Genomic DNA, 27,613 nt, shown 5'->3' with positions numbered 1-27,613 from the left:
GAGCGGCTTCTGTGCGTGACGCTGCTTAAAATGCCACTGGTGCGCCTTGTACATGACTAGCGCAACGGTCAGGTTCCAGGCCGCTCGTACTCGTTCACACAGTTATATTCGTCTCTGAGTTTGTATGTGTTTATCTTACGCGATGGACGTTGCTCATTCGTTCAGCAAATGGAATAGTGTTTGTGCGCACCGTTGTATACACATCCACCCTTACCGTAACCACCAGGTCTTACCGTCATCCTCATCCACAAACAAAAAAAGATATTCGTGGCTGCACGAAGCCAACCACTGAAATCGTACAGAGCCTTTAGTTTCGTTTGTGACGTGAGTTATTCTGCACGTCCGCAGCAGTAACAGTTTAAGTAATATACACAGACCGCGTTCAGTGGACAAATTTCTTTTCTTCTTCTCATTTTAACTGTCAAACAAAAGAGCTAAAAGCCTGTGTATACAAGTTGAAGCCGACCAGCAGGGCCCTGAAAAATTTGTAGACTTTTTTTTATATATACATTTTGGCCTCCTCGCCTCATTCTGTTGCCGTTACTACACGGCGAAGGTGGTGTGTTGTGATTTTGTTTCGTTGTGTTACGTTACGTTTCGCATTATCGTCGCTACGTGTCGATTGTGGTGATTGGACTTGACTGGTGTGCTTTCGTGTGATGTACTGCCATTGCATGTCGATGGTGTCTTCTTCCTTTTCCGGACGTCAATTGGTGCACACGAGTGAGTGAGCCCTCTGGCTATTACGTGCGGTCGTGTTTTTTGTTTGTTGTTGTTGTTGTTGTGCGTATGCTTGTGTGCATTGTGCTCCTTGCTGTGTCATTTGTATGTAAAACGCGCCGAGGCTACCGAAGAGGATAGTTGTTGTTCACTCCTACGTATACGTGTTTGTGATTTCGTTTATTTTCCATTTTTTTTTTTAAGTCTAGTCGTTGAATGCTTCCATTTATTTTTTCATCCCGATGAAGGGTGTTACCATTCATTGATATAAAACAAAAAATTAAAAAGTGAACTCTTGACCGTCACCGTTAAGGAAACGGATATTAAGAATTAAGTTACTCAGTTAAAAATCAAGTCAACTTAATGAGTGCGTTCAGACAAAAGTGCAACAAATTTTTGAAAATTAATAAGAAGTGAAAATACTTCCGCGGTGTTGAAAAGGACAATATTCATTTTGAAAAACTCATAATGTTACCGTATCAAGCCGTAGCTATGGATTATGCTGGTTATCAAAGACAAAGTTCAAGTGTTCCAACGGGACCGATGGCCATGGGGTCATTGGGAATGGGTGGCTCACCATTTGGACATTCATGGCTGGTACCAACTCAGGATCTTTGTGCAGTTCCTTACAAACAAATGCCAAATCAGCATCAGAATGGAGGCATGCATCCAAATCAGCAATCTCTGGAACCTGGGCACGTTATTTTTTTTTTTATTATTAATTTTTGTTATTTACCTACTATCAATATTTGTTTTAAATTTTTGTGTTGTGTTTTAAAGGTGTTTTTAAAACCAACCCATCAGGAGGTTTTAGACTGACGAATGTTATCGTCTTCAAAATTCAAAGCTAATGAATTCCCTGCTTACTTAATAAAAAAGTTATCCGGCGAACAAAATCAAAATCTCGTTGTTTTGAAAGCGATGCAAAAACATTATTTTGGGGATAAAATCAACGATAGTTTTTAGGAATCAATTCCTTAAAAACAACATATAGGTACCGTAATCTGATTTATTCATCTCTCGGTCTACTAAAAAAAGAGAGCCTGCTAATTTGTAATAATAATACCATTAACTTACCTAAATTTTTTTTCGACAAAACGGCAAAATATAGCTAACACTAGGCACCACTTGGAAGAAAATTAGATTTGACAGCGAAAATCATCAGAAAAAAGTTTCAGAGTTGTAAAATCTCATAGAATTTCCTCCGAAAGAAACTAAAGAAGCCAATCGCATTCTTCCGCTATTATCCATTGCATACCCTCAGCACTCTTAGCCGATGAAAAACTTCGAAAAGATTGAAAAAGGTGTTGTTAGACTACTACTTGGCAAATGTTTTCAATTTTCAGCTTGATGTCAAATCAATTGAGATTATGTTTAATCTACCTATATTCTTAAGGACTTTGGATTTTAGTGCTGGATACATTCATTTCATTACAACGAAAACAATAAAAAAAATGTTACTAAATTGGAAAAAAAAACTATTTTCAACTTTATTGCGATATTACAAAACTTTTGGAAACCTTTTTCATGAAATATAGTAATTAAATGTTCCAAGACATTAAAAAAATCAGTTGACTGAACCAACAATTAAGAATTAATTTTTCTTTCAGTCAAAAATATTGAACTTCCAATCAGGTTTTGAAGAACTGTCAAAATTCATATTCTTATAAATCATTTTACAATATGCCAGTTAAAATCTCCCTCTAATAAATAAGATGGTGCAATTAAGAATGATGATTTAATAAAATCATAATGAACGCGTTCAGCACCAAAAGATTACAAAACTGAATAGAGGTTTATTAATTTATGTGTTGGTAAAACTTCAAAAATAAAATGAAACCGTTAATGTGATATGATTCCTTTTTCCAATTTTGGGACCGAAAAACCGAATTAACTTAAAAAAAAACATCCTGGAAACTACTGGAGAACACGATAAATTATACGAACTGATAATAAAAATGTTCTTATCAAACCTATGGTTGAAAGATATAAGAAATGAGAATGAGTCGAAAACGCTTTATAAGATATTTCACTTAGCGACTTATAAGAATAAATTGAGCAATTAAAGTAAAACAGTGCAACGTCATGTACCTGCAGTTGCATTAAATTACTTGTTTTGTGTGAACCTCCAATACAAAACAATCTAAAACACTCATATAAGACAATCCAAGAAACAGTTAAGGGTCATGACATAAATTTCATAATCTGTCAAAATAGTGTATACAATCTTGTTATAGAAAAGTCTCACAACACATTGATATCTAACTGTTTTTATATTTTCCACAAATTCCATTCTTGGAACAAAACACCTGTGAAAAACATGATTTGCCCCGGGCGATTTATTGCACCTATCTTTTTTTTTTTTTTGTTTGTTTGTTTTGTTCTTATTAGTTTTTTTTTTTGCAGCATAGATACTTATACAATGTGGGTACCTGCGTCAGCATTTGTTACGTTACTATACTAGAAATTGCTGCAAGTGATGGTACAGAAACCACTTCTTCCAATCTTTAGTATTTGGAGTTTTATTTTATAAGTTTTCCAAAATAATTTAATATCCAGATTACGCTGATTAAGGTTTAATCTGAGTTTAGCCAACTCATCTAATTTGATCTGTTTGATGATAATAAAGTAGAATATGCTTTACGCTCAGTGAGACAATACCTTAACTCAGCAAAATTAATGAGTTTTAACTCTGGATTACCTATACAATTTGTATTGATATTTTTTACACTTCAAGCTTTTTTCTTAATGAATCCTTTATAAAAAAAAAACTGCTGAACCTAAATTTATTTGCAAGACTATGTTACTCTAAGTCAGCTTTTTCTGAAAAAATGGTGAATAAATGAATTACAAGCAGTCAAGTTAATTATATTAGTTCGAAAAATACTCTTAAGAAACATGGGATGGGGGCAGAATTAACAGAACATAAAGCAATGTGTGGAATCTTTGCTTTTTGTTTACTTTTAATAGGATATTGGACGTTTTGATAATGATTTCAGAAGAAAAGTTTGCGTTGAACTCAATTATTTGAAACTCTTTGAGGTTTATTTTTCTTTTCAAATAACCCCACAGCCAGAAGTCAAGTTTGATGTTTCAAAAACCTATCTAAGTTTAACAGTACTTCACAAAAAATCTGACTACAAATTTTGGAATCAATGTATTGATTAAAAAAACATATTGCAGGAAATAATTCTGATTTACCCATGATAATGTTGCCCTGAAGTATTTGTATTATAACGACACGTTAGTACTTCATTATGCTAAATAGAGAACTTTGTATTTAGAAAAAAAAATCTCGCGAACACTTATTTTGCCATTATCACGAAACGATTTATTTATCTCATTTTGTCATTAATCTCGCAATGTTATCATTTCGCAAAACTTATTCTCCACTTGCTTTCCTAAAATTAATTTTACTTTGCAATGCTTATTTTTTGTCTATTTTTGAGCATATTGTTATCTAGCTTTAAAACTGTGTTGTTGTCGAAGATTTTCGTAAAAACTAGCTAAACAAAATGCCACAATAGAAAATAATAACAAGTAAAATAACTCATGCGAAATAATTGAAAAAAAAAAATAAAATATGCGAGTTAATGATGTCGCAAAGTTGAACCTAAATTTATGCGAAATAATTTTGCCAACATTTAATTTGCCACAAATATTCCAGCGATTGACCCCTTCTCATTATAATGAGACATTTAATAGACCTAGACTCCATACAATTTCCATCGCACAACCAATACCATAAAGGGAATACAACGTCCGTCAAGTTCGTCGGTGTTCGAGGAAACCGATATTGCTCAACAAAACTATCCATTGAATTATCACATTTTGAATTTGTGCCCGATTTATAAGATATCATTGACATGAATTCAAAAATTCAAGTAAAATTGAAGAATTTAGAAAAACTAAAGACCAGTCACCAGTGCATTTATAATCTGAACCAGCAGAAATTTTATTTGATAATTAATCGAAAACCAGAAAATTGAGTTTTTGTACTTGCACAGAGAAAAATAAACACCTAAAACCAAGCGGATTGAATATTAAATTAAGCGGATTTCTGCATGGTTATTATCCAAAATGACTTTCGTCTTTTTAAGTGGACAAATCTTCTTAATTTCTTGCATGTACAAATTTAAAAGAAATCGGCTTTATTTAAGCGGAAATTCATTTTATTTTTAAGTGGAAACATTTTAATTAAAAAAAAAAGAAAACTGGTAGCCACTCTGCGGATCGAACCTACAACTGTTGGGTTACTAGGCGAGTGCTTTTCCATCAGCCTATCTCAGTATGGTAAACTTCACCTAAAGCTGATGACTGAGAATAATTTAAAAACTTTGGTACAAATTTCTGGGTCACACAATCACAATTCCATAAATGGACTGGCTTATGAAGCAATAATGTATCGTTTGTCGTACAATAAAAACAAAAAAGCGGCGATATATACATTTTTTAATTGATAAAATTTTGTCAATTAGGAATTTTTTTTTAAAGCAAAAATTTTATGTCATTTTTTTCAAATTAAAATATATTAACCGTTTTACCTAAAAGCCCTATTCCTAAATTTCACTTCGCTGGAACAAAATAACCAGATTTGTCATCTTGTTATTTGTTCCCTCAAAGGATTTTTCAATTTCTCATTCGATAGTTTTTATTTTTGATATTTCATTCAATCAAAAAAATTACCTCAAAAATTTACTTTAAACAAATTGCATCCTTCTTAGTTAGGTACCTAAACCTATACATTATTCATTTTCCAAACAATAAAACCCTTACATCCCGAACACGAACATTCTCATGCTCGCCATAACAACAAACTGTCAAATGAAGAATAACATTAAATATGTCATCATGGCATAAGTAATTGCATGTAATTTATTTCCGTCAAAAAAGCCAAAAATAAGTCAGAAAAAAAACACAGAATTCCAAACAAAAACTGATAATACCTGTCCACAAACATTTATGATGATGAAATGATGAAATATACCTGTGCTAAGCACTTTTATATATGAAGATACATTATTAAAGTATGGTCTTCTTTTCTTCTTGCGGTCTTGAATATAACTCTATCTACATAAAAAGTTGTTGAAAAGATACTCCTGGTAACAAATTAGCCGACTTATCTGTCATATTGCTATATGAGAAGCGTCTGCTGGCTACAAACATACAGTTTTAAAAATATCTCAAGAAGTATGATAATTCTTGAACAAAGGTTTTGAAAAAAAAAAAAAAAATGAAAATATAAGACAAAACGTCACTTCATTCATCGTCCGTCGGAGACGTCTCTGTCTTCATTGCGGCATTACTCTTTGAATCAAGCGCAATAAACTGTTCACATTCAACACTCTATCAAGATGGCCATCCACCGTATTCCGCCGCTGCCGAATGGTCCATGGTAGTGTATGGTGAAGCAAATATATGCTGTCTCTCCTCCGCTTGCTGTCACTTCTGACAGTGGCGGTGCGGTATGGTCGACGAGGCGGCTTGGTTTGAATCTGTCAAAAGCAGAAGATTATATCAGCTGTCCCTGGCATATGGAAATGCGCTTGCGTAGACTGTAGTTGTTGTTGTCGTTGTTCTCTTTTAATGTTTTGTTTTTATTACACCGTTTGTGGGGAATTTTTTATAATTATAATAGGTCTTACGTTTGCCACGGGCCAAAGTAGACAGTTTCCGCCGAAAATTTTGAGTTTCAATTTTGGATCATAAGATTTCTTATCGCAGCGAAAATGAACGTGATCCATGGTTGAAGTTATATCTCAATCCCTTGAACACAGCAATGAAAGTTAAATTAATTGCTACATGTACACATTGCCCAGAAAAAATAATGTTGCTGATACTGATACAAATTAGTTCAACTTGAGCATGAAAAACTTGCATAAATTCGGTAGCAATCAATCAGCAATCAATTTGCCCTTCCAACTGGAGCAACAGCATTTAATATTGCAGAAATGTTTTGCGCACTTTGACAAATGATGTCTGCAATTTTTTTCCAATATCAAAGAAGAAAAGTATTGAACAGAAAAAAAAATCCGTTTAATCATTTCTTCTTCATCATGGGTGCGACAATGATGCTAAAGCGTGTGATTGAAAAAAAAAGGAATTTTCGGTCTAAAAGTTACTTTCGTTCTTTTTTATTTTTTTACATTCGGAACATTGCTGCATTTCATGCTTCATTTGTTTCGTTCAATTTATCTTATCGGATTTTTCTCTTCGTTTTTTTGTTTCATTTGACTTTGAACACTTTGAAGTATGAATAGGTAGATAAATAGAAATTTATTGTTAAAAACACCAATTTATACCAACATTTCTGTACTCGTTATTTGACAGGTGACGAATGACAGTTGTTCGTCTGTCGTCCCCTTGTTTCTTTCCATGTACACAAACGACACTCAATCAAAACGATTTGGATTTCCATGTCCTTTTGACATCGAAATCGTGTTGTAGAACACAAGCTAATCGCTGGTAATTACCACCCTTAAATAATTGTGTTAGGCAACCCCATAATTACGTGTTTACAAGCTAATTTGGCAGGGTTTTGCCTTCGCTGTTTTTTTGTTGTTGCTATTTCTTTAAGGGTGAATACTATCTTTCACATATGGCAGAGCAAAAGAGAATTTTTCGTTATTTTCGTAGAGGATGTCATGTTAAGAAAGAATGTTTCTATATCGTGTAAATATTGTGCAAGTTAACACGATCTCCTAGGTCGTCACCGGACGCGACGATCGCACATGTCGTCGGTCGTCGTCATCACGTCGTAAATATCATCGTCGACACATAGCATGATATGCTGACACGACGACTTCTATAAACGAAGTCGTTCACACCGTCGTCAGCTACAAGCAACAGGTAGGCAATGAAATATCTTGCACACGCTGCAAAATATTATCATTGCAATAGCAGGGTAGAATAGCATTAAGTTAGAATGTAAGTCTTCAGTCTTTAAAGAGATTCGAATAAAATATCATATACCAAATACAAACGTATTATTATTACTGGCGCCCAACTTATAAAGAAGCTGAACCCACCAAGAAGCTGAACCAAGATTATTTGGAAATAATTAAATATTTTATTGAAGCTGCATCATATTTTATTAAATAAATTCGGAAATGTAAGAAAAAATTATTATTTTATCAAATTAAGTATTACATCATCAAATTAATTTATTATCTTAACATAACAGTGTAAGCAAGTGTTATTTTGTGCTTATGAAATTTCATGGGAGATTCTAGTAAAAGCTTAGATGAAGCTTTAGAAAGACTAGGATATTTAAGAATTAGTGGTCATATAGTAACTAAAGAACAGAAAGAAGCAATGAACGCGGCAGAATTAAAAATTGTGATTGAGGCTGCCGTTCGTGGTGCTTTAACTACACAAAAGGAGGAGTTCGAAAAAAAACTTAATGAAACTATTGAGTTTTTAAGTGTTAGTAATAATAGTGAAAATAAAATAGAAGTTTTTAAGGATATTGAAATTAGAGAGGGTGTTAAATGTGAGGAAACCCTAGACATAGTCAAATCGTTGCCCGAATTCGAGGGAAAACAGGGCACTTATGTTTCTTGGCGTCAAGCCGTACACGCCGCCTATAAAGTATTTGAGAAATACGATGGTAGTTCCAGGCACTATCAAGCGGTTGGGATAATTAGAAACAAAATAAGAGGTCCGGCCGATGCCGCTCTAGCTTCATTCAATACAGTTTTAAATTTTAAAGCTATTATAGCTAGGCTAGATTTTACGTACGCCGATGTTCGTCCGATTTATTTAATTGAGCAAGAACTCAGTACATTGCGGCAAGGGAACTTTACCGTTCTAGAATATTATGACGAGATTGAAAAAAAGCTTACCCTCCTTACAAACAAAACTAATATGTCATATGACAGTGCATTAGCCACTGCTTTCAACGAAAAATATAGATCTGACGCTCTGCGAGTGTTTATATCAGGTTTGAGGAAACCATTGAGTGACGTTTTATTTTCGGCTCGTCCAACTGACTTGCCCAAAGCACTAGCATTGGCTCAAGAAATAGAGTCGAACAACGAAAGGTACTTATTTGCAACAAATTTTGCACGTAATTTTGAAGAAAAACGCTCACAGAATAAATATCAAAATAAAAATTACTACGGTAATAACTTTGACAATCAGGCTAATAACTCTAAAAAGAATCCTTATTTCAGTCAAGATAGATCGAAGAACAGTCAATTTCTTTCAAATAATAATAATAATAATCATCAATATAAAATTAGTAATGAGCCTGTTGAGGAAATGGATGTTGACCCAACATCTTCGCGATTTAGACAGCCTACAAGCTTTGAACAAAACAAAAGTGGTATCAATTCATACAACAAAAGCCAAGTGTTCAAAAGACCAAATAGTGTTCAGAGACAATCTGGACAAAGACGTCAGAGGTTAAATCACATCTGGCAGGATAATCCTTCTCAGAGGGAAGAGTTTGACTATCAGTCCTTGGCAGAATCACAATCAAATGAATTTGAAAGTGAAATACCAAATTCTGACTACGTCCATTTTTTAGGGGGAGATCCCTCCTTCCATTCATCCAGCGAAAAGTAGGAGGGATATTAATGAAGTTTTTAATTGACACTGGAGCTTCGAAAAACTATATTAAGCCGCTACGCCAAATAAAAAATGTTGTTCCAGTAGATACTCCGTTCCTAGTTAAGTCCATACATGGATTCAATAGTGTTGAATCCAAATGTTTTTTTGAAATTTTCGGGGTAACAAGTACTTTCTTTATACTACCACACCTCGAAAAATTTGATGGGATAATTGGCTTCGATCTGCTAACGCAAATCAATGCCACAATTTCTTTAAAGGAAAGCTTAATCATTTTCGATTCTGGTTCTGAAAAAATTAGTTTTCATAGTTGTCAGAATGTTAACTTTACAAGAGTAGAGGATATAGATGTGCCAAAATCTATAGAAAACGACTTTAAAAAAATGATTAACAATAGAATTAAAACATTTGCAGATCCAAATGAGGCATTGCCTTACAACACAAATATAGTTGCCACAATTCGTACTGAATGTGAAGATCCTATTTACTCCAAATTTTACCCCTATCCTATGGGTGTAACAGATTTTGTTAACAATGAAATAAAAGATCTTCTACGGAATGGCATAATTAGACCATCAAGGTCACCTTACAACAATCCTATTTGGGTTGTTGATAAAAAGGGCACTGACGAAATAGGAAATAAAAAGAAACGTCTAGTAATAGACTTTCGAAAGCTAAATCAGAGAACCATAGATGATAAGTATCCCATCCCAAATGTCACAACAATTCTGTCAAATTTAGGCAAGGCACGATTTTTTACAACCTTGGACTTAAAATCAGGGTTTCATCAAATCGAATTAGCCGAGCGAGATCGGGAAAAGACAGCCTTTTCCGTTAATGGAGGGAAATATGAATTTTGTCGCCTCCCGTTCGGGTTAAAAAATGGCCCCAGCATGTTCCAAAGGGCCATAGATGATGTTCTACGTGAACATATTGGGAAAATTTGCTATGTTTACGTCGATGACGTAATAGTTTTTTCTGAAACTGAAGAAGAACATGTAGAGGATATCAGTATTGTTTTAAAAAAATTGTATGATGCAAATATGAGGGTTTCACGTGAAAAATCAAATTTTTTCAAAACAAACGTTGAATACTTAGGATTTATGGTATCTAAAGATGGTATAAAAACATGTCCCAATAAAGTGGAAGCAATAAAAAATTTCACTCAACCTTCAACACTTTTTGGACTCAGATCTTTTTTGGGACTAGCGAGTTATTATAGATGTTTTATAAAAGACTTTTCCTCAATAGCTAGACCACTGACTGATATATTAGGAGGTGAAAATGGTAAAATAAGTGCTAATCAGTCAAAAAAAGTTAAGATAGAATTGAGTCCCAAACAATTTGATGCATTTAATAAACTAAGAGACATTTTGGCGTCAGAAGACGTAACATTATTATACCCAGACTTCACGAAGCCTTTCGATCTAACGACGGATGCTTCATCGTACGGTCTCGGAGCGGTTTTGTCGCAAAACGGGAAACCGATAACAATGATTTCAAGAACTCTCAAGGGCAAAGAGTTAGAATTTGCAACCAACGAGAGAGAGCTTTTGGCCATAGTATGGTCATTAAAAAACCTACGTAATTATCTTTACGGAGTAAAGAGTCTAAATATCTTTACAGATCATCAGCCTCTTTCATTTTCAGTTTCAGACAAAAACACAAACGCAAAAATTAAGCGCTGGAAAGCTTTTGTAGACGAGCATAATCCTCGAATATTTTACAAACCAGGAAAAGAGAATTATGTCGCGGATGCGCTTTCAAGACAAAACATTCATGCATTGGATAATGAATCATCTTCTAATGCCGCTACAATGCATAGTGAAATATCTCTAACTTATACAATCGAAACAACAGATAAGCCATTAAACTGCTTCAGAAATCAAATTATTATAGAGGAAGCTCCAAGCGCTTCAACTCGTACATTTATAATATTTGGTAAGAAAACTAGACATTTCATAAACTTTTCCGATAGAAATACTTTAATTGACACTTTAAAAAACGTAATTAAAACAGATGTAGTCAACGTTATTCATTGTGAGTTACCAATTCTGGCTTTTATTCAAAACAATTTAGTCGAGTTATTTCCATCAACTAAGTTTTGGCATACTAATAAATTTGTATTAGATATATTTGACCCCAATGAGCAAAAAGAAATTGTAATTACGGAACATAACCGAGCTCATAGAGCAGCTCAAGAGAACGTTAAGCAAATTCTATGTGACTACTTCTTTCCAAAAATGACCAAACAAGCAAATGAGGTTGTGACAAATTGTAAAATATGCTCAAAGTCAAAGTACGATAGACATCCTAAAAAACAGTAATCTCAAATAGATGATTTATTAAAATTTTTTTACATTTTACAATCAAAACTTAAAAAAAACGATTTTATTAAAGAAACCGACATCTTTCAGGATTATCCTATTTTTATTGATGACGACTGCGACAGGAAAATTAATAAATTATTCCAATTCGAACTATATACCAATAGTTGACGGTGATGTAATTCTCTGGCAAGTCTACGGCTATTTAAGCCACTCAGCGAATCTAACAGCCTACAGACAAGTAGTAGATGAGTCAAAGAACATGACTAATCTTTTTCCGCAGTCGCCTATGCGTAAAATCCTGGAAATAGATATAAGCCATTTAGAAACACTTATCGAAAGTATAAACATTCATCATAGAAACGCTAGGAGTCTTAATTTTTTGGGAACTGGTCTCAAAATTGTGGCCGGTACTCCTGATTTTGATGATTTCGAGAAAATTAAATTTAACCAGGATCAATTAGTTAATTCGAATAATAGACAGGTTATTATCAACACAAGGTACCGGGAACAAATTAACAGGCTTTCAGACACAGTCAATAGTATTTTAGCAAACTCAAAAAAACAACAAATTGACACCTTCCATCTTTATGAAACCTTGTTAGCAAGGAACAGAATTATAATTAACGAAATACAAAATCTTATAACCTCAATAACACTTGCAAAGCAAAAAATTGTAAACCCAGTAATTTTGAAAGATGTTGATTTAAATTCAATAAACGAAAAATTTGTAAACATAAGCATTGTAGAACTAATGGAAGCCTCTAGTGTTAAGATTTTGCAAAATGAAAATGTATTGCATTTTATAATTAAGTATCCTAAACCTAAGATAGTTTGTAAGAAGGTTATTATCTTCCCTGTTGCGCATAAAGGTAAAATTATATACTTCAACGGCAATAATGTGGTTGCAGAATGCGGAAAACATGTATTGGCAGTAGAAAATTGTGTAGAAACAACAGCATCTACATTCTGTAAGGAAGTTTCTATCAAGACATGTGCTCAACAACTGCACTTTGGTGGAACAGCGCATTGCAATACAGAACCAGATCATAGGGATGCAGTGTTTGTAATCGATGAGGGTATTATTGTTATAAATAACAACCATGTTATTATAAAGGAGGCCAACAATACTGAAATAGCTATCAACGGGACATACTTGCTCACTTTTGATGATGAAGTTTCAATAAATGGAACAAAATTTGTTAATTACAACAGCATTCAGAAGAAACATCCGATTGGTGCAACATCATCGATTGTTAATATTACCGGTCATATGGAAATACTGAGCTTACCGTTTTTGCATAAATTAAATGAAGAAAACTTACGGTACATTGGTGAAATGAAAACCAAGTTGACGACTCACCCATTTATAGCCTCCTGCGTTACTCTCTCAATCATTGGAGTAATTTACATTTGTGCTAAACTGAAACAATGTCAAAACGAACGACGTCGAAAAGTCGACCTACAAAACATGATCAAGGCTTTGAAGAAGACCGAGGACGGCCTTCATTTAAGTGAGGGAGGAGTTAACACGATCTCCTAGGTCGTCACCGGACGCGACGATCGCACATGTCGTCGGTCGTCGTCATCACGTCGTAAATATCATCGTCGACACATAGCATGATATGCTGACACGACGACTTCTATAAACGAAGTCGTTCACACCGTCGTCAGCTACAAGCAACAGGTAGGCAATGAAATATCTTGCACACGCTGCAAAATATTATCATTGCAATAGCAGGGTAGAATAGCATTAAGTTAGAATGTAAGTCTTCAGTCTTTAAAGAGATTCGAATAAAATATCATATACCAAATACAAACGTATTATTATTACTTGCATAATCCAGCTATTACCTTAAAGGAAATGCATTGCTTTTGGCAATCGCATCAACATCATCATCATCACCACATTTAATCCGCAGAATCCGCAAAGATTAAGACGTCTAGCACAATGGCTTGCGGTAGTGAACACATAAATGTATCAGTAGAAGAAATCTTTTGATCTAGGCGCTTAAATCTTTATCGATTGTTGATATTAAAACCAAGTAATATTAAAGATTTCACAAAGAAAAAGTCATCGAACTGCAAGAACTAATCCTTTTTTGTTTTGTTATATATTTTGATGTGTTTCATACACTATGGGAATTGTTTCTTCCAATTTTCTTTTCCTTCCTTAAACCGTTTATTTTATGCAAACATTTTCTAATATATCGCGAAAAAATTGCAATTCAACAAATTTGTAACCCACCTTTTCTTTTTTTGTTTGTAAGTAAATGCACCTAGTATATAACAAACAGTAAAAATACTAGCATTTAAGTAGATTAAGATGAGATTTATTTTATATCTTCATGACCTGTGTGGATTTACCCCATTAATTTGTGATCTAGAAATCTAGGTTTACATGCCGCAGAGTGTGGTATTTTAGTCTTAAACCTGACCAAAAATATTTTTCACATCGAATATGTTTCACATCAAATAGGTACCAAATGACTAATAAGTAATTTGGAAGGTAAATTTTTTAATAAAATTATTTAAAATCAATTACCTGGTTGTTTTTAGTCAAATACTTAAGACCTCATTTTAATAAATATAGTTGCTTAAAAATAAAAAAAAAAAACTAAAAGATACTTGCCGGTGGAAAAGGTAACGTATTATTTAATAAAATCAAAAACAAATGTCGGCTTGGACAAATTACATTGGACAAATTACATTATGCAAAGTCTCTGGAAATCTGTTGAGCACAGCGTAGTTTACAGTACAGCGAACAAAAAAAATAAAATGCAAAACAGTTTTCTGATTCATTGTTTTTTATTATATCCAGCGAAGATTTTTTTTTGCCCACTGAGAGGTAATTAGCTGTAGCAACCTAAATTTATCATTTTTTTGAAGTTTTTTCGTAAAAAAGGATATATAAACGGGTTGTTAATCTGTATTCCAAAACTATCTACGGTTGAAATTTTTTTTTAGATTAAAATTCTGTACATTATTAAAAAAGTTCGGATGAAAATGACTCTCTCTTAAATATCTGCAATTCGGAATTGTACATTTCAAAACTCTGTAAATTCTGATTTTCAAAATTCTTTAAATGCGTTTTCAAGGTTTGTCGTTGATTGCGAAATCAGGCAAATAAGCCTAAATAATGTAAGAATTAGAAACTTTAGTTAATACACTTACAAAAAGTATACGCCTACTTGTAATAAGAGAATTTCATAAAATTTTGATTAAAAATGGATTTATAGAATTTCGGCACTTACAAAATTATGATCCCAATAGAAAAGAACATCAATTCGACTGAATAAAATACTAAGTTTTTTGCAGTTGAAGAAATTTTTGTGATTTTGACTAACAATTAATAAATAGTTAATATTCAAAATTTTGTTAAATATTGGCGATTTGAATAATGATTTTTCAAAGATTGACAAAATTTGATTTGTTTCAGTCCAGTTATCGCCTCAATTGGCAACTTTTTGCTTTTCAATGGATTTTTGGAAAAAAAAATTGTTTTTAAAAAATGGTAAAAATATTTGGTCCCAAAAACATAACAAAGTCGTTTTAGCTATTTTTAGGAATGTGATGTATATAAACAAAGTAGTTTGGCTATAAATTTGGTTATATATCTAAGCTTCACCAGGGCAACTAACTAAAAAAAATTTTTTTTACAAAAAGGAGTGAAACCCTTAAATTTAGACATATTCACATAGGTAAATGTAGGTATTGACTAAATTTCTTTTTCTTCTTTTTTAAGGAAAAGGTTATTCTTTTTTATAATTTCATAAGATGCTTATAAAATTACTTCGTCAACCAATTCAATATCGAATTCAAAAAATCAAAACCAATTTTAAAAACTCTTCGGTGGCCTACTTTTTTTTGCTAAAAAAAAAGATCAATATCAATAGAATTTTTTTTTACCCAGAAGTGTTGAAATTCTTATCATTTTTGAAGAGCTGACAAACTAAATCTTTTTATAGATCTTCTCATCTTGGTTGTAATACCATTTTGAACCTACATAATACTCTAGATCTAGATTTACCTCTTTTACTGAGGATTACGTAGCATTTGAATATTTTATGTCAAAGGTTTCAGCTCTTTATAGTTAATATAATTGAGGAGATTGAGGTTGGCCAAAGTTAATTTTAGCATTTAATATTGACTTACATCTTTAAATCTTAAACTTTACTTTTGTTTACTCACACTCTTTTTCTATCATCTCTTTGTATTTGAATAAATTCGATTTGAAAAATTGATGCTGAGAAATGGAGGAAAGCCCTAACTACAAAATTCCAGAAAATTACAAATATTTTTTGAATTCTTTTAATTTCTATAACTAAGAATTATGAAAAATGTAGTTAGGGCCTTTTACGAGCTTGTGGGCAGAGTATGTTATGTAGGTACTATTAGAAAAAACTCTAATATAGAAAGTATGAAAAGATCTTGTTCGAAGTTAGAGTTTCCATTTTCTTAACAATTTTTAAAATGTTCTTAACCCTTTCAAACCCAAGCTATGAAAACCAATATTAAAAAATGTTTTTTCGGTATTAACGGGTCAAAAACATCTAAACTAAGAAATATGAATAGCAAAAAATTATTTTCCAAAATAATAAATAGCAAAACTAATGTGTTTTTCTCATGTTACATGTAAGTAACATGCACTGCCTATGACCACCAAAAAAAGTCGGAGAACTGAGAAAATAACTTTTTATGAAACTATAATGTATGCTACTTCTTCTAAGCAAAAAAACAAAACACTTTCTGCATTAACATTTTTTATATCTTTTTTTTCAAAATTATGACCATAAATAAAAATTTTTTTTTTGCAAAAAAAAAAAATGTGAATTTCAGTCCCTTTCTTGATAAAAAAAAAAATTAAAGGTATGATATTTGACTAACTTTTTGTAATAATCCAGTAACTAGGCATCATTATCTTTCAATTAAGCCATCGTAACCTAAAAAATTGTTTAATTTAATATTTTTTACGAATTTTTAAAAAAATGTTACATGAGAGTAACGCTGGGTCCGAAAGGGTTAACAATTTTAGTATAGTCACATATAGCAGTTTTATAGTCAAGATTTTCGGTATAGTAAAGCACTACTTTAACCTTCATCCAAAGATTTTCTTTAGGGGTGGTAAAAAATACAAAAATAAGATGGAGCCAATGAATTTGATAGATTTACCAACAACTAAGTCATTTTTGCAACATTCATACAAACTGTAGAAAAACGAAAAATATATGCGTCCTTATATCCTTTAAACCTTTAGCTACATACTATACTTTACTTATATGTCCTTTCAACACAAACCTAAAAGCACTAAAGTTATCCATTTCCAAATACTCGTATCTATACTAAAGAAAATATCACATTTTATCCCTGTTGACCATAATGGACCATTTTGTGTCCACTCAGCATCGAAGATGACATTCCATTTCTAGAATACCATAAAATAATCTCCAGGGATTCAATATATCGTCATCTCTGCAAATATTTTCATCACATTCAGCAGCATCACTTTTCAAAAAATGGGGATGTTGACTGATATAAATAGAATCAGTCATTTTGCAATCAACCCAAACTAACATCAAGTGAACGTTATGGGTTAGATAACTAAAGTATTCTTGAACACTTGGGAAAAAAGAAGAGTAGTTTTCCTACTTATATATTTTATTTATATCAACATAAAAAAAAATATTTTTCTTGACAAAAATTTAATCTAATCGTTTTTTATTTTTTCTTACAGAATTTTAGAATTACGAAAAGAAAAGTCACGAGATGCGGCCAGATCCAGACGTGGCAAAGAAAACTATGAATTTTATGAATTAGCCAAAATGCTTCCATTACCTGCCGCCATTACTAGCCAGTTGGACAAGGCATCAATAATAAGACTGACAATAAGTTATCTAAAGTTAAGAGATTTTTCAAGTCACGGTGATCCACCATGGACGCGGGATAGTTCAACAAATAGTAAAGTTTTAAAAAGTGAGTACCATAAACATAATATTCGTTTTCGAAAAAAAAAAGAAACTGTTCCACATACCAAATTTTGTCAATTAAAAAGTTTACCTTGTATAAATTTATTGAATATCGACAGTCTTGATATATTTAGGGTTAAATTATGCTAATGCAAAATCCCTGATTGATCAAAACAATTGCTAGTTCTGAAATTAATCACTTCAAAAACATGTCAGCCATAAAGCCTTCACATAAATTCAATGTCTCATGACCAATCAATTGCCTTGACTGTGTCTTAAAATTATATTAATGTTGCTCATTTAAATCGATTGAAAGTCCTTCAAAAAACCTACATTAAACTTCGCCGTTAGTTAACTATTGTCCAAAATAAAATATAATAGAAAATTAAATAAAATTTCATTTATATTTAAATAAAAATGATATATTTGTGTCTGTAAAAATAGAAATCAAAATGGCCGATAGAATGTAATACAAAGTAGTGTATAAGCTAAACTTTTTAGCTCATTTATTATTCTATGAGTGTCCAATGGAATGTTTCACCAACCTACAAAACAAAATAGGAGGGAAAACGAAGCACAAAACAAACAAAAAATAATAAAAAAAAGAAGAAAAAAATATAAATAAATGGAATAGTGTTGGTATATTAAATTTATGTAAAAATGTCGCGTATTTGGACGCAGCAGTGCCCCACCAAAGCAGAAGAATAATGCACTGTAGGGTACAATGAAGATATTTCTATTTTAAATTTCCAACGCAGAGTCGGGACTCGAGGAAAAGAAAGAAGTTCAAATAAATTATTGTCTATGAGTGCAACGTTTGAACTCGCCACTTATAACTACCATCACGCCGACCGACCCACATTGTCCCTTATGCTATGTGAAGCAGGAAAGAACCTTTCTTCATGGCTTTTGAACACAGTCCGGCAGAAGCGGCAGGTGAGAAACGCTATAGCGTAGTGAACCTGTTCCAAAATGGCTTCTATCACTTTGTTTTTAGATATGTATACTGTATGGTATTATATACCTTTCCTGTTAATGGACGACGACACATTATGCTGTGTCAACAATAAAGGAAATGCCAATGGTGATATGGCCATTTGCATATCAATCGTATACTTTGGTATTGTCACATAAAAAAATACTTAAACAAAAAAGACCAACAAAATTCTGATGTCATTTGACAGCGCACAGAGAAACCAAAGTATTTTTGATTTCGAATAACGAAATTCGGAGAAATCAAAAATCGTCATCATCGACTGGTGCGGTTATCGCGCAGTTATCGATATCAATATGAAACCAGGAGCCAAAAAGAATTTAATGGCGGCGCACAGAATTAATTATTATGGGTGGCTACCTAAATGCAAATTTTAAAATGATAATAAAAATTTTTATATTTTTAATGCCGCCATCCATATATTTTGTATATTGGTGGTCAAGTGACAGTATTGGTTGTTTTTAGTTTTTTTTTTTTTATTTGAAAAATGGCTGACCACAGAGTCACAAGCTCAATAAAATGACTTCAATAAAATTTAGTTGAGAGCTTTCGAAATTTTAATAAAACGTGATTCGCTTGCAAATTGATTTGTTTTATTTTTTTTTTATATGCAAAACCCACTTTCGTGGTGACAATGTGACATTGGATGATATAAATAAAATACAAAAAAATATACATATAACCTATTTACAGAACAAAGTGTATCGTCAGTGTCAATAACTTTTCTGACAGTGTTGTTAATTGTCTTCTAGTAAGATCGGATATATATGTACTTAAGTCGTTAATGTAAAATAACTAGCACAGATGCTTTAATCTTATATTTAAAAAAAAAACCAAGTGCAAGGGTGCAGCTTCGTTAAAATAATTGAACAGGATTCATACTAATTTTGAAAATAAATATGTAAGTTTTAGTTCAATTTTAAAAATTTGTATTTTCATAGAATTTAAATTTATCTTTTCGATTTTGCATTTTTTACTGTCCTCCAAAAATTAGTGACGTAAAATGAAGTCAATCGATATGAAACTAGATTTCAAATTTAACCTTATTTTGCTCTATTTCCAATACATATTTCTTTTTACGAAAATATTAATATAGACGACGAAAATTTGACAAAATTTTCAGTAGGTATTTTGAGGGTGCCAGGATACGTTATCTCTGAAATATCTCAAAAACCACCACCAAAATTTTTCAAACAATTACCACCATTTATTCAGAGCAGGGTTGTAAAAATCATTTTTTGTAATGCATTGGTTTTCTATTACAAATTAAAAAAGAATATTTATTGCAAATAAAAATAAAAATCTGCATTGAAAAAAAATATTTATTGAAATTGAAAAAAAAAAATATTTATTGCAACTGAAAAAAGTGGGAGCGGGTCATAATTCTGCTTGTCAAAATTCTGTACGACAAAATTCTGTAGGGTCAAAATACTGTAAGACCATAAATCTGTACGTCATTATACTGTAAATACAAAATTCTGTACGTCAAAATACTGTATGAACAAAATACTGACTTGCAAAATTCTGTTTTGTAAAATTCTGTACGGCAAAATACTGTATTTTCAATACAGTATTTTTAAAGAAATTTCCTTTGATAAAAAAAACACTAAATAGTAGCTTTAAATATAATTATTGACAGTAAAGTAGTAATTTTATACAAAAATAATTATTAAAGTAAAAAAGTAAATCAATTCTAGGAACACAAATCAAACTTTTCTTAAACATACAAAATACATTTTAGAAAAAAAAAATGTCAAAATCAATATAAATTTAATTTTTTTCAATCCGTTTTAGGTATGCAACGTGGTTTAATTCAGATTATTTTTTTTAAATAAGTGTAGTTTTGATTTATCTCTCTTTTTTCCGTAGCTCCTAATAAAGTACCTAGATTAATCAGCATTAGAAGCTTGCCTCTTTATTAAGTTGATCTCTTAGAAATTCATAGTAAACCTTCTTTTAAATATAACGATAACGATATTTTTTACAGCATTTTTACAGAATTTTGATATACAGAATTTTGATGTACAGAATTTTGAAATACAGTATTTTGACCAACCAGAATTTTGCTATACAGAATTTTGACTTTCAGAATTTTGTTCGTACAGCATTTTGCACATACAGAATTTTGACATACAGTATTTTGGCATACAGTATTTTGAATACAGAATTTTGCAACATACAGAATTTCGACCCTAACCCGAAAAAAAGTTTGCATTAAAAAAAAAATTTATTGCAACTGAAAAATATTTGCATTGAAAATAAATTTTTATTGCAAATAAAAATATTTTGTATTAAGAATTTTATTGCAAATAAAACATTTTCTGCATTGAAAAAAAAAATCAATGCAAAATGTGTGCATAAGATATATATATTATTCTTATGTGGGGCCAAAAAGTCAAAATTGTAAGAAATTCGCCGAATATTGAAAAAAAAAATATTTAATGCTCACATTTTGCATTGATTTTTTTTTTTCAATACAGAAAATTTTTTTCAATTTTTATTCAATAAAAATTTTATTTTCAACGCAAATATTTTTCTCATAATTTTTCTGTTTCAGCAGTTATTTTATTTGTAGAATAATTGCACAAAATCTTTTTTTTTAACTAACTTCCCAAGATGTACAAAATTGATACTGAATTATTTCCTTTCACGAATAGATGTATAATGCTTTTTGGTGAATGTATTGTTTAAAAGCATAAATAAATAATAAAATTATTTTATTTTTTTTTTGTAATAACATTGAGAAACATTAAACTTTTGTTTAATATTTACCAACCTGATGCCAAAAAACGCCTGTGGCTTGTTTATTTATTTAGGTTACATTTTATTTATCAATAATTCCATAAAACACACTTGAAATCCCGCTAATATTCAATGAATTCTATACCAACAAACACCATCCCTTGGAATCCACTTTGAGTTATGTTTTTAATGTTAATTCAATCGCCCTAAGGATATTTTCACACTGCCCACCATCAAAATACTTTTGGTCTATACTAAAATATGGACATTCGAATTTGGTCTCATAAAGAATTCCCTTATACCTCCCTTCAGGGAACAAAAAAAAAAATAAATAAAAATATATAGAATTCTAGAATAATAACAATATTTTTTCAGCTGAGGCGTTGTGGAGTGGTTCTGATGGTCATCCCTTAATTCAATTACCCACTTTTACGATTATTATGACTAACTTCAATCATATGAGTGCGCCTTCCTCTGAGGTTATAACACGTCCCGGGTGTTGGCCATTGTGGATTGGACTTATGTCTCAAATGGTTATTGAACCCACACAATAAACCAACAAACCCATATGGTTGAAAGTATACATTTTTTTTAAGAGTTTGGGTGGAAATAAGCCTCCTTCATTTTTTATAATGATTTATTTGTGCGAGCGTATACTTATAGTCCTTTATGAATGGAAAAAATAAAATAGCTTTTGATTTTTAAAGTGAATTAGGTCCTTTTTTACACGAATAAACTTATGTTTTCAAACAACCAAAAATCCATTAAAAAAAAGCAATTCAAACAGAACAAAGATTGAAAAAGTAGCAAGAATTCAAACATTTCAAAACATAATTAAATGCAAGATAGGTTGAGTAAAGCCTTTTAAATGTTGCAACAGATGAATTTATTTTTGTCTAAGCACGAGTTTTAAGTACTCACACAAAAGTCTACACACAAATTTCTTTTTCAGGATTCAAGCTATGTTTTTATCCGCAAAGTAGCTTGAGGAGCAAAGTCATATAAATTAAAATAACTTTGGACTTAAAATACATAATTTCGATATGAGTAACTCTGGTTCAGAAGTTTCTTTCAAGGTTAATCAAAAGACTCTTACTTCTTGCTTCGACAAAAACAAAAAACGCAATATTTTTATATTTAACTTTAATGTAGAAAAAACCAACTATTGTTCTTTGTGTTTTATGATTCTTAAATTCAAAAGTGTTTTCTTGCCGCTTTTCAGGCGCAGCCATTCGAAGAAGTCCTGCCGTTGAACTTTTTGAACAGCATCAAGGCACTCATATTCTTCAGGTTTGTTATTTTTTTCTTCTTAAAACCAGAAAAATTGTTGTTCATAAAAATGTTTTCTTTTTATATCAAATATAGTCATTAGATGGTTTTGCACTAGCTGTCGCGGCTGATGGAAGATTCTTGTACATATCAGAAACAGTGTCCATATATTTAGGCCTGTCACAAGTTGAAATGACAGGCAGCAGTATATTTGACTATATCCATCAAGCTGATCATGCTGAAATAGCTGAACAGCTTGGACTAAGTCTTACCAGTGGAGGCAGCGGTAGTAATGGAGCTGGTCTGGCGTCTCCTTCATCGGGTGCATCTGATGAAGGTGGTGGCAATCATGGCACAAATAATCCTGATGGTAAGTTTCTAATATTAAAAAAAAATAATTTTATAGTAAATTTTATTATGTTTAAATTTATTTTATTTTGCTTTGCATAGTTTCCGCCCAAATGTGTATTAATTCAACGACGATGTATAAAGGATTTGAAAGATCTTTTTGTGTTCGAATGAAGTCGACGCTTACAAAGCGTGGCTGCCATTTCAAATCTTCTGGTTACAGGGTGAGTAAAATTTTTTATTTATTTAAAAAAAAATTGTGGAATGAGTAGAGATAATAATATTAAGATTAATTTAAGAACACTGAATATAATGTATTGCATGCAGGAAAAACGGTAACGGACTTTAAGTATTCTTTTTTTAAATAAATTTGAAAAAACTTTGCATCAAATTAAATGTCTATTTATTACTTTTGTTCAATTACTTTTAATATTACTTTTGAATTGAATACTTAAAGTCCGTTTGTAAAGTGATTTTATTTTAAACGTGTGTGTTTTTTTTTATTTATTAATTTTTTTTTGAGAAAAAATAATTTAATAAATTTTGAACGAAAAAATAAAAGCCAAAAAACTAATTAAGTGTCGTATGTATTATGTTGTACCCTATATATCTACAGGGAGGTGATGTTTCCGATAAGAGTTGCGCCAACGGTGGTAAATTTGGTAAAACATCGGCTTCCAATTATTCGGTACGTATCAATAAAATCAGTGTCAACAATAAGCCATGAAAAAAAATTAGACTTAAAGTTAAAATTAAATAATAAATTGCTTTAAAAAAAATAAATAATTACAATTTATTTATAGAAACAATAAAGTTCAAATTTGGTTTTATAATTGAAAATAATTTGTGTTTTTATTGTTTGAAGTTTCTCCGTGTATGTTTTATTTTTTCTTCGAGAATTTTATTTTTTTTTATTTTTCATAATATTTAACCAAAACAAAGTTAAATAAATTGATAAAATAATATAAACTGATTTATTGATCAGTATCGAATATTTTCCTGGCCTCAATAATATAAGATATGTATTTACTATTATAAATAAATAGGTCATGCTAAAATGTATTTTATTTTATATAAAATATAATTGTTTTGTATAATTATATAATTTTTGTTTTATTTTATTTACTTTCAGGTTGTTTTATTGTTATGTAAACTACGACCGCAGTACACATTTTCGCACACAAGAAAATCACAACCACCTCTGCTTGGTATGGTAGCACTGGCGATAGCATTACCACCACCATCCGTGCATGAAATTCGATTAGAATGTGATATGTTTGTGACGAGGATTAATTTTGACTTCCGAATAGCACATTGTGAACCAAGGTTAGTATACAAATTTTGTCAGCTTTTTATCTTTATGCTTATTTAAGTTTTCTTTAGAGATGAAGAAAAAAGAGGTTGGTTAAAAAAATTAACTGTGTATTTTGGGCAAATTTAATGCCAATGGTTTTTGCATTTGCAAAATGAAATCCAGTTGATAGTTTTTGCATATATTCCCGAATTTTTAAGAATTTAATTCTATGACATTTATCGATTTTTCCGTGTTTAAAGTTACCTTTTTACTAATTCTTTTTTGGTCCGTCAAATATATTAAAATGCATGACCAGTTAAATCATTTGAAAGATTGAGTCGTCTGATTAATTTCTCAAGAATAGAGCAATCTGCAGTTGACATTAAGATATTTCAATAAAAAAAATTACGCATACGCCACAGTGACCCGAAAAGTTGAATTTGTAAAAGTAATACACTTTATTTGAAAAGTGCTTGCATCGCAAGAGAAAATATGTCATTTTGTACTTAGAAACGCATGTGGAAACTGGTTATACTCCAATGTTTTTTCTGTTTTTTTTTTTTTTTTTTTTTGATAATTTTCTTTAAAAATGAGTCTAATATTAAATTTTACAATTTTTAGACCGATCTTTTTCTAAGACTTGTTTCTTAATTCATCGAAACCTTGCTTATTTCTTACAGAGTATCAGATCTTTTGGATTATAGTCCGGAGGAATTAGTTGGAAAGAATTTATACAATTTAATTCATGGTGAAGATGCTAACAAAATGAGAAAAAGTCATATGGATTGTAAGTATTCAAATATTGTTTGTTTATTTTTATTTCCGGATTGAAATTTACTTTATTTTTTTTTTTTTTTATTTTGCAGTAATAGAAAAGGGACAAGTTCTATCACCCTACTACAGAATGATGAACAAAACTGGAGGTTATACTTGGCTGCAAACATGTGCAACAGTAGTTTGCAGTACAAAAAATGCCGACGAACAAAACATTATTTGCGTTAATTACGTAATAAGGTAAGTTTTATCATTGATACATACCTAATTTTTTACAACTTTTGCTCGGAAATGAGAGGAAATTAAAGTACAAAACGTTTAAACTAACCGTTTTGTATTCTTATCAATTTTAGCTGTCGTGAAAATGAACATCTTATCTTGGATACCTGTCAACTAGAACCAAGTGCAGATTCTGTCAAAAACGAAGAATCAGGAACAGACAAAGGTGCTGGTTCACCTGGTGGTGATCCCTCTACTGAAGGTCATCCAGGATCTGCATCCGATTCGAAAACATCTTCTTCACCAAAAACTGACAACGACAGTCATCATCGGACTAGGGCACGAAGTAGCACAACAAATGTTAACAATACATCCATATCAATGGCAAAAGATGCATCGACTGTTGTTGCTGGTACATCGTTAGGAGAAGAATCGATTCCAACAGCGTTAACCCCCAACACTGTAACGGCTCCTACAAAAAGAGGTCAAAAGAGAAAAATCAAAGTTGAAGAGGAAATTGTATCAAACAACGAAACTGCAATATCATCACCTGATCAAAGAGAAACCCCTCGAAGTCGCCATCCTTCTGTCATTGAGGAGCATGCTGAAACCTCAGTCAAGGATCTCGAGAATGCCATGTCAAAACATTTACCCTCGCCAGGTGGAAGCTCTGCAACAACTGACTTTAGTGCTGATGCCCTTTTAAAGCAACAACAACAGCAGCAACAACAACAGGAAAAGAGCAGTACGATTCAGTGGATTGGTACGCCGCACTATCAACAACCGCCACCAATGCCTGCCTCGACACTTCTTCGACAATTGTATGCCAATCGGGAAAGCGTTATACGTGCAACAGCTCGACAAACACCAACGGGTGTCTTCTATAGTGACAACCAAGGTGGTCCACTTCCAACGCCACCTGGAAGTGAATCCTCGTACGATAACCAATATCTGCTGCATGGACACACACCTCAAAAATCAACAGATGCGTTTACAAACCTCGTGTCAACGTATGGTGGTTACCACAGTTCGATAGATTATCATAATGCCATGACCCCACCAAGCTCTGTGTCCCCCAGGGATTCCAATAACCTAGGTGGTAAGAACTCTTCACATGGCTCGAATGGTGGTTATGAGTACGCTGATCCGCTGCGTGGCGGTCAATACAATACTCCAACCAGTACTGATTCGAGCTCAGCTCCACCTTTGCCTTTAAAACCTCAACCATACTCAGCTGCTGCTGCTGCCATGCATCATCATGCGGCCAATACAATAGACCCCGCTTCGGCATACGGCAACCTCGAACAACCCCAATATTTTTCCCCACACTCCGGCTTCCACTTGTACCATAAAGGTGGCCCATCTACAAGTTGGTATACAGCACCATCGTAGACAGTGAAGTTCCAATTGAAAGACAGCTAGATGATGAGCTTGACTTCGTATTTTTGTTCGTGAAATGTAACATAACAGTTCTGTAACTAAAAACTAATGAGGGTGATTATTCGGGGATGAAGAAACATGAAATCCTAAATGTGTCATGTAACAATCCATCTCTGGATGGCCTCGCGTTATGAGTTCCAATGAAGTGCGAAACTCAATTTCATATGAGTTTCTTATGTCAAAGTTAATTCAATAAATGTCATATGGAACGAAAAGGCAACTGTCAAAAGATAATGTTAATCAATAATCCCAAGTGATTATGTTTCTTAATAGATTGACAGAGAGCGTAAGTCATCTAGCAACCTAACTGTAAAAAGCTTATATAATGTACATAGCAACAAAAAAGTTTATCAAACAAAATTAAATTAGTTTTTACAAAATTTCACTAATTAAATTTAAAACTAAAATCAAAACTTAAAATTTGTTAAAAAATAAAATTAAAATTAAATTAAAAAAAAAAAACATTCAATGTTGTTAAATTATTTTTAAGTAGTTATTTACCTCCGTATTCTTGTAAAAAGCAAACTACTCCTATTGACTAACTAATACTCAACTTATATTCAAATACTCAAATATATGAAATAAAGAAGAAAAAAAACTTAAACATGATTATTTAGTTATAATTATTGCAAAACTATGAATGAACAAGATTTTAAAGACTTAGATAGTGTGCCAATAAAAAAGACAATTCCAGTCTCTTTCTCTTTCCTTTTTTTGTATTTATTGTGTTTAATTTAATTTATTTACGATTTAATTGTTTTAAAGTTAATTTAAAATTAAAAAAACAAGTAATAATAATTAAAATTAAAATTAAAAATAAAATCCCATAAATAATATGAAAGATAACATATCACTGATATTAACAGCTGAATAGTTTAAGTTGTTTTTTTTTTTTTTATTCATGATTTTGTGTATCAGCAAATAAAATAAAAATAATTCTAAGTTTTTT

General features: G+C 31.7%; 1 protein-coding gene across 3 annotated transcripts in view; it reads left to right on the top strand.

The window, feature by feature from the left end:
* The window catches only part of LOC129912341 (protein trachealess), an 81,350-nt gene extending 54,002 nt beyond the window's left edge, over positions 1-27,348 (top strand). The window contains exons 1-9 of one of the 3 annotated variants that reach the window (XM_055990553.1): positions 1,071-1,415; positions 17,353-17,591; positions 22,522-22,610; positions 22,686-22,959; positions 23,040-23,161; positions 24,070-24,263; positions 24,912-25,018; positions 25,098-25,245; positions 25,359-27,348. In XM_055990553.1, coding sequence (XP_055846528.1) covers positions 1,189-1,415; positions 17,353-17,591; positions 22,522-22,610; positions 22,686-22,959; positions 23,040-23,161; positions 24,070-24,263; positions 24,912-25,018; positions 25,098-25,245; positions 25,359-26,616 — 2,658 coding nt within the window. In that variant the 5' untranslated portion in view covers positions 1,071-1,188 and the 3' untranslated portion in view covers positions 26,617-27,348. Of the gene's footprint in view, positions 1-1,070; positions 1,416-17,352; positions 17,592-22,521; positions 22,611-22,685; positions 22,960-23,039; positions 23,162-24,069; positions 24,264-24,911; positions 25,019-25,097; positions 25,246-25,358 lie in introns of those variants that run through there. The other 2 variants (XM_055990554.1, XM_055990555.1) reach the window with 2 other exon arrangements.
* The last annotated feature ends 265 nt before the right edge of the window (positions 27,349-27,613 follow it).

Source organism: Episyrphus balteatus, chromosome 2 (assembly GCF_945859705.1).
Source record: "Episyrphus balteatus chromosome 2, idEpiBalt1.1, whole genome shotgun sequence".
NCBI lineage: Eukaryota > Metazoa > Arthropoda > Insecta > Diptera > Syrphidae > Episyrphus > Episyrphus balteatus.
This window is presented reverse-complemented; position numbering and strand designations above follow the sequence as displayed.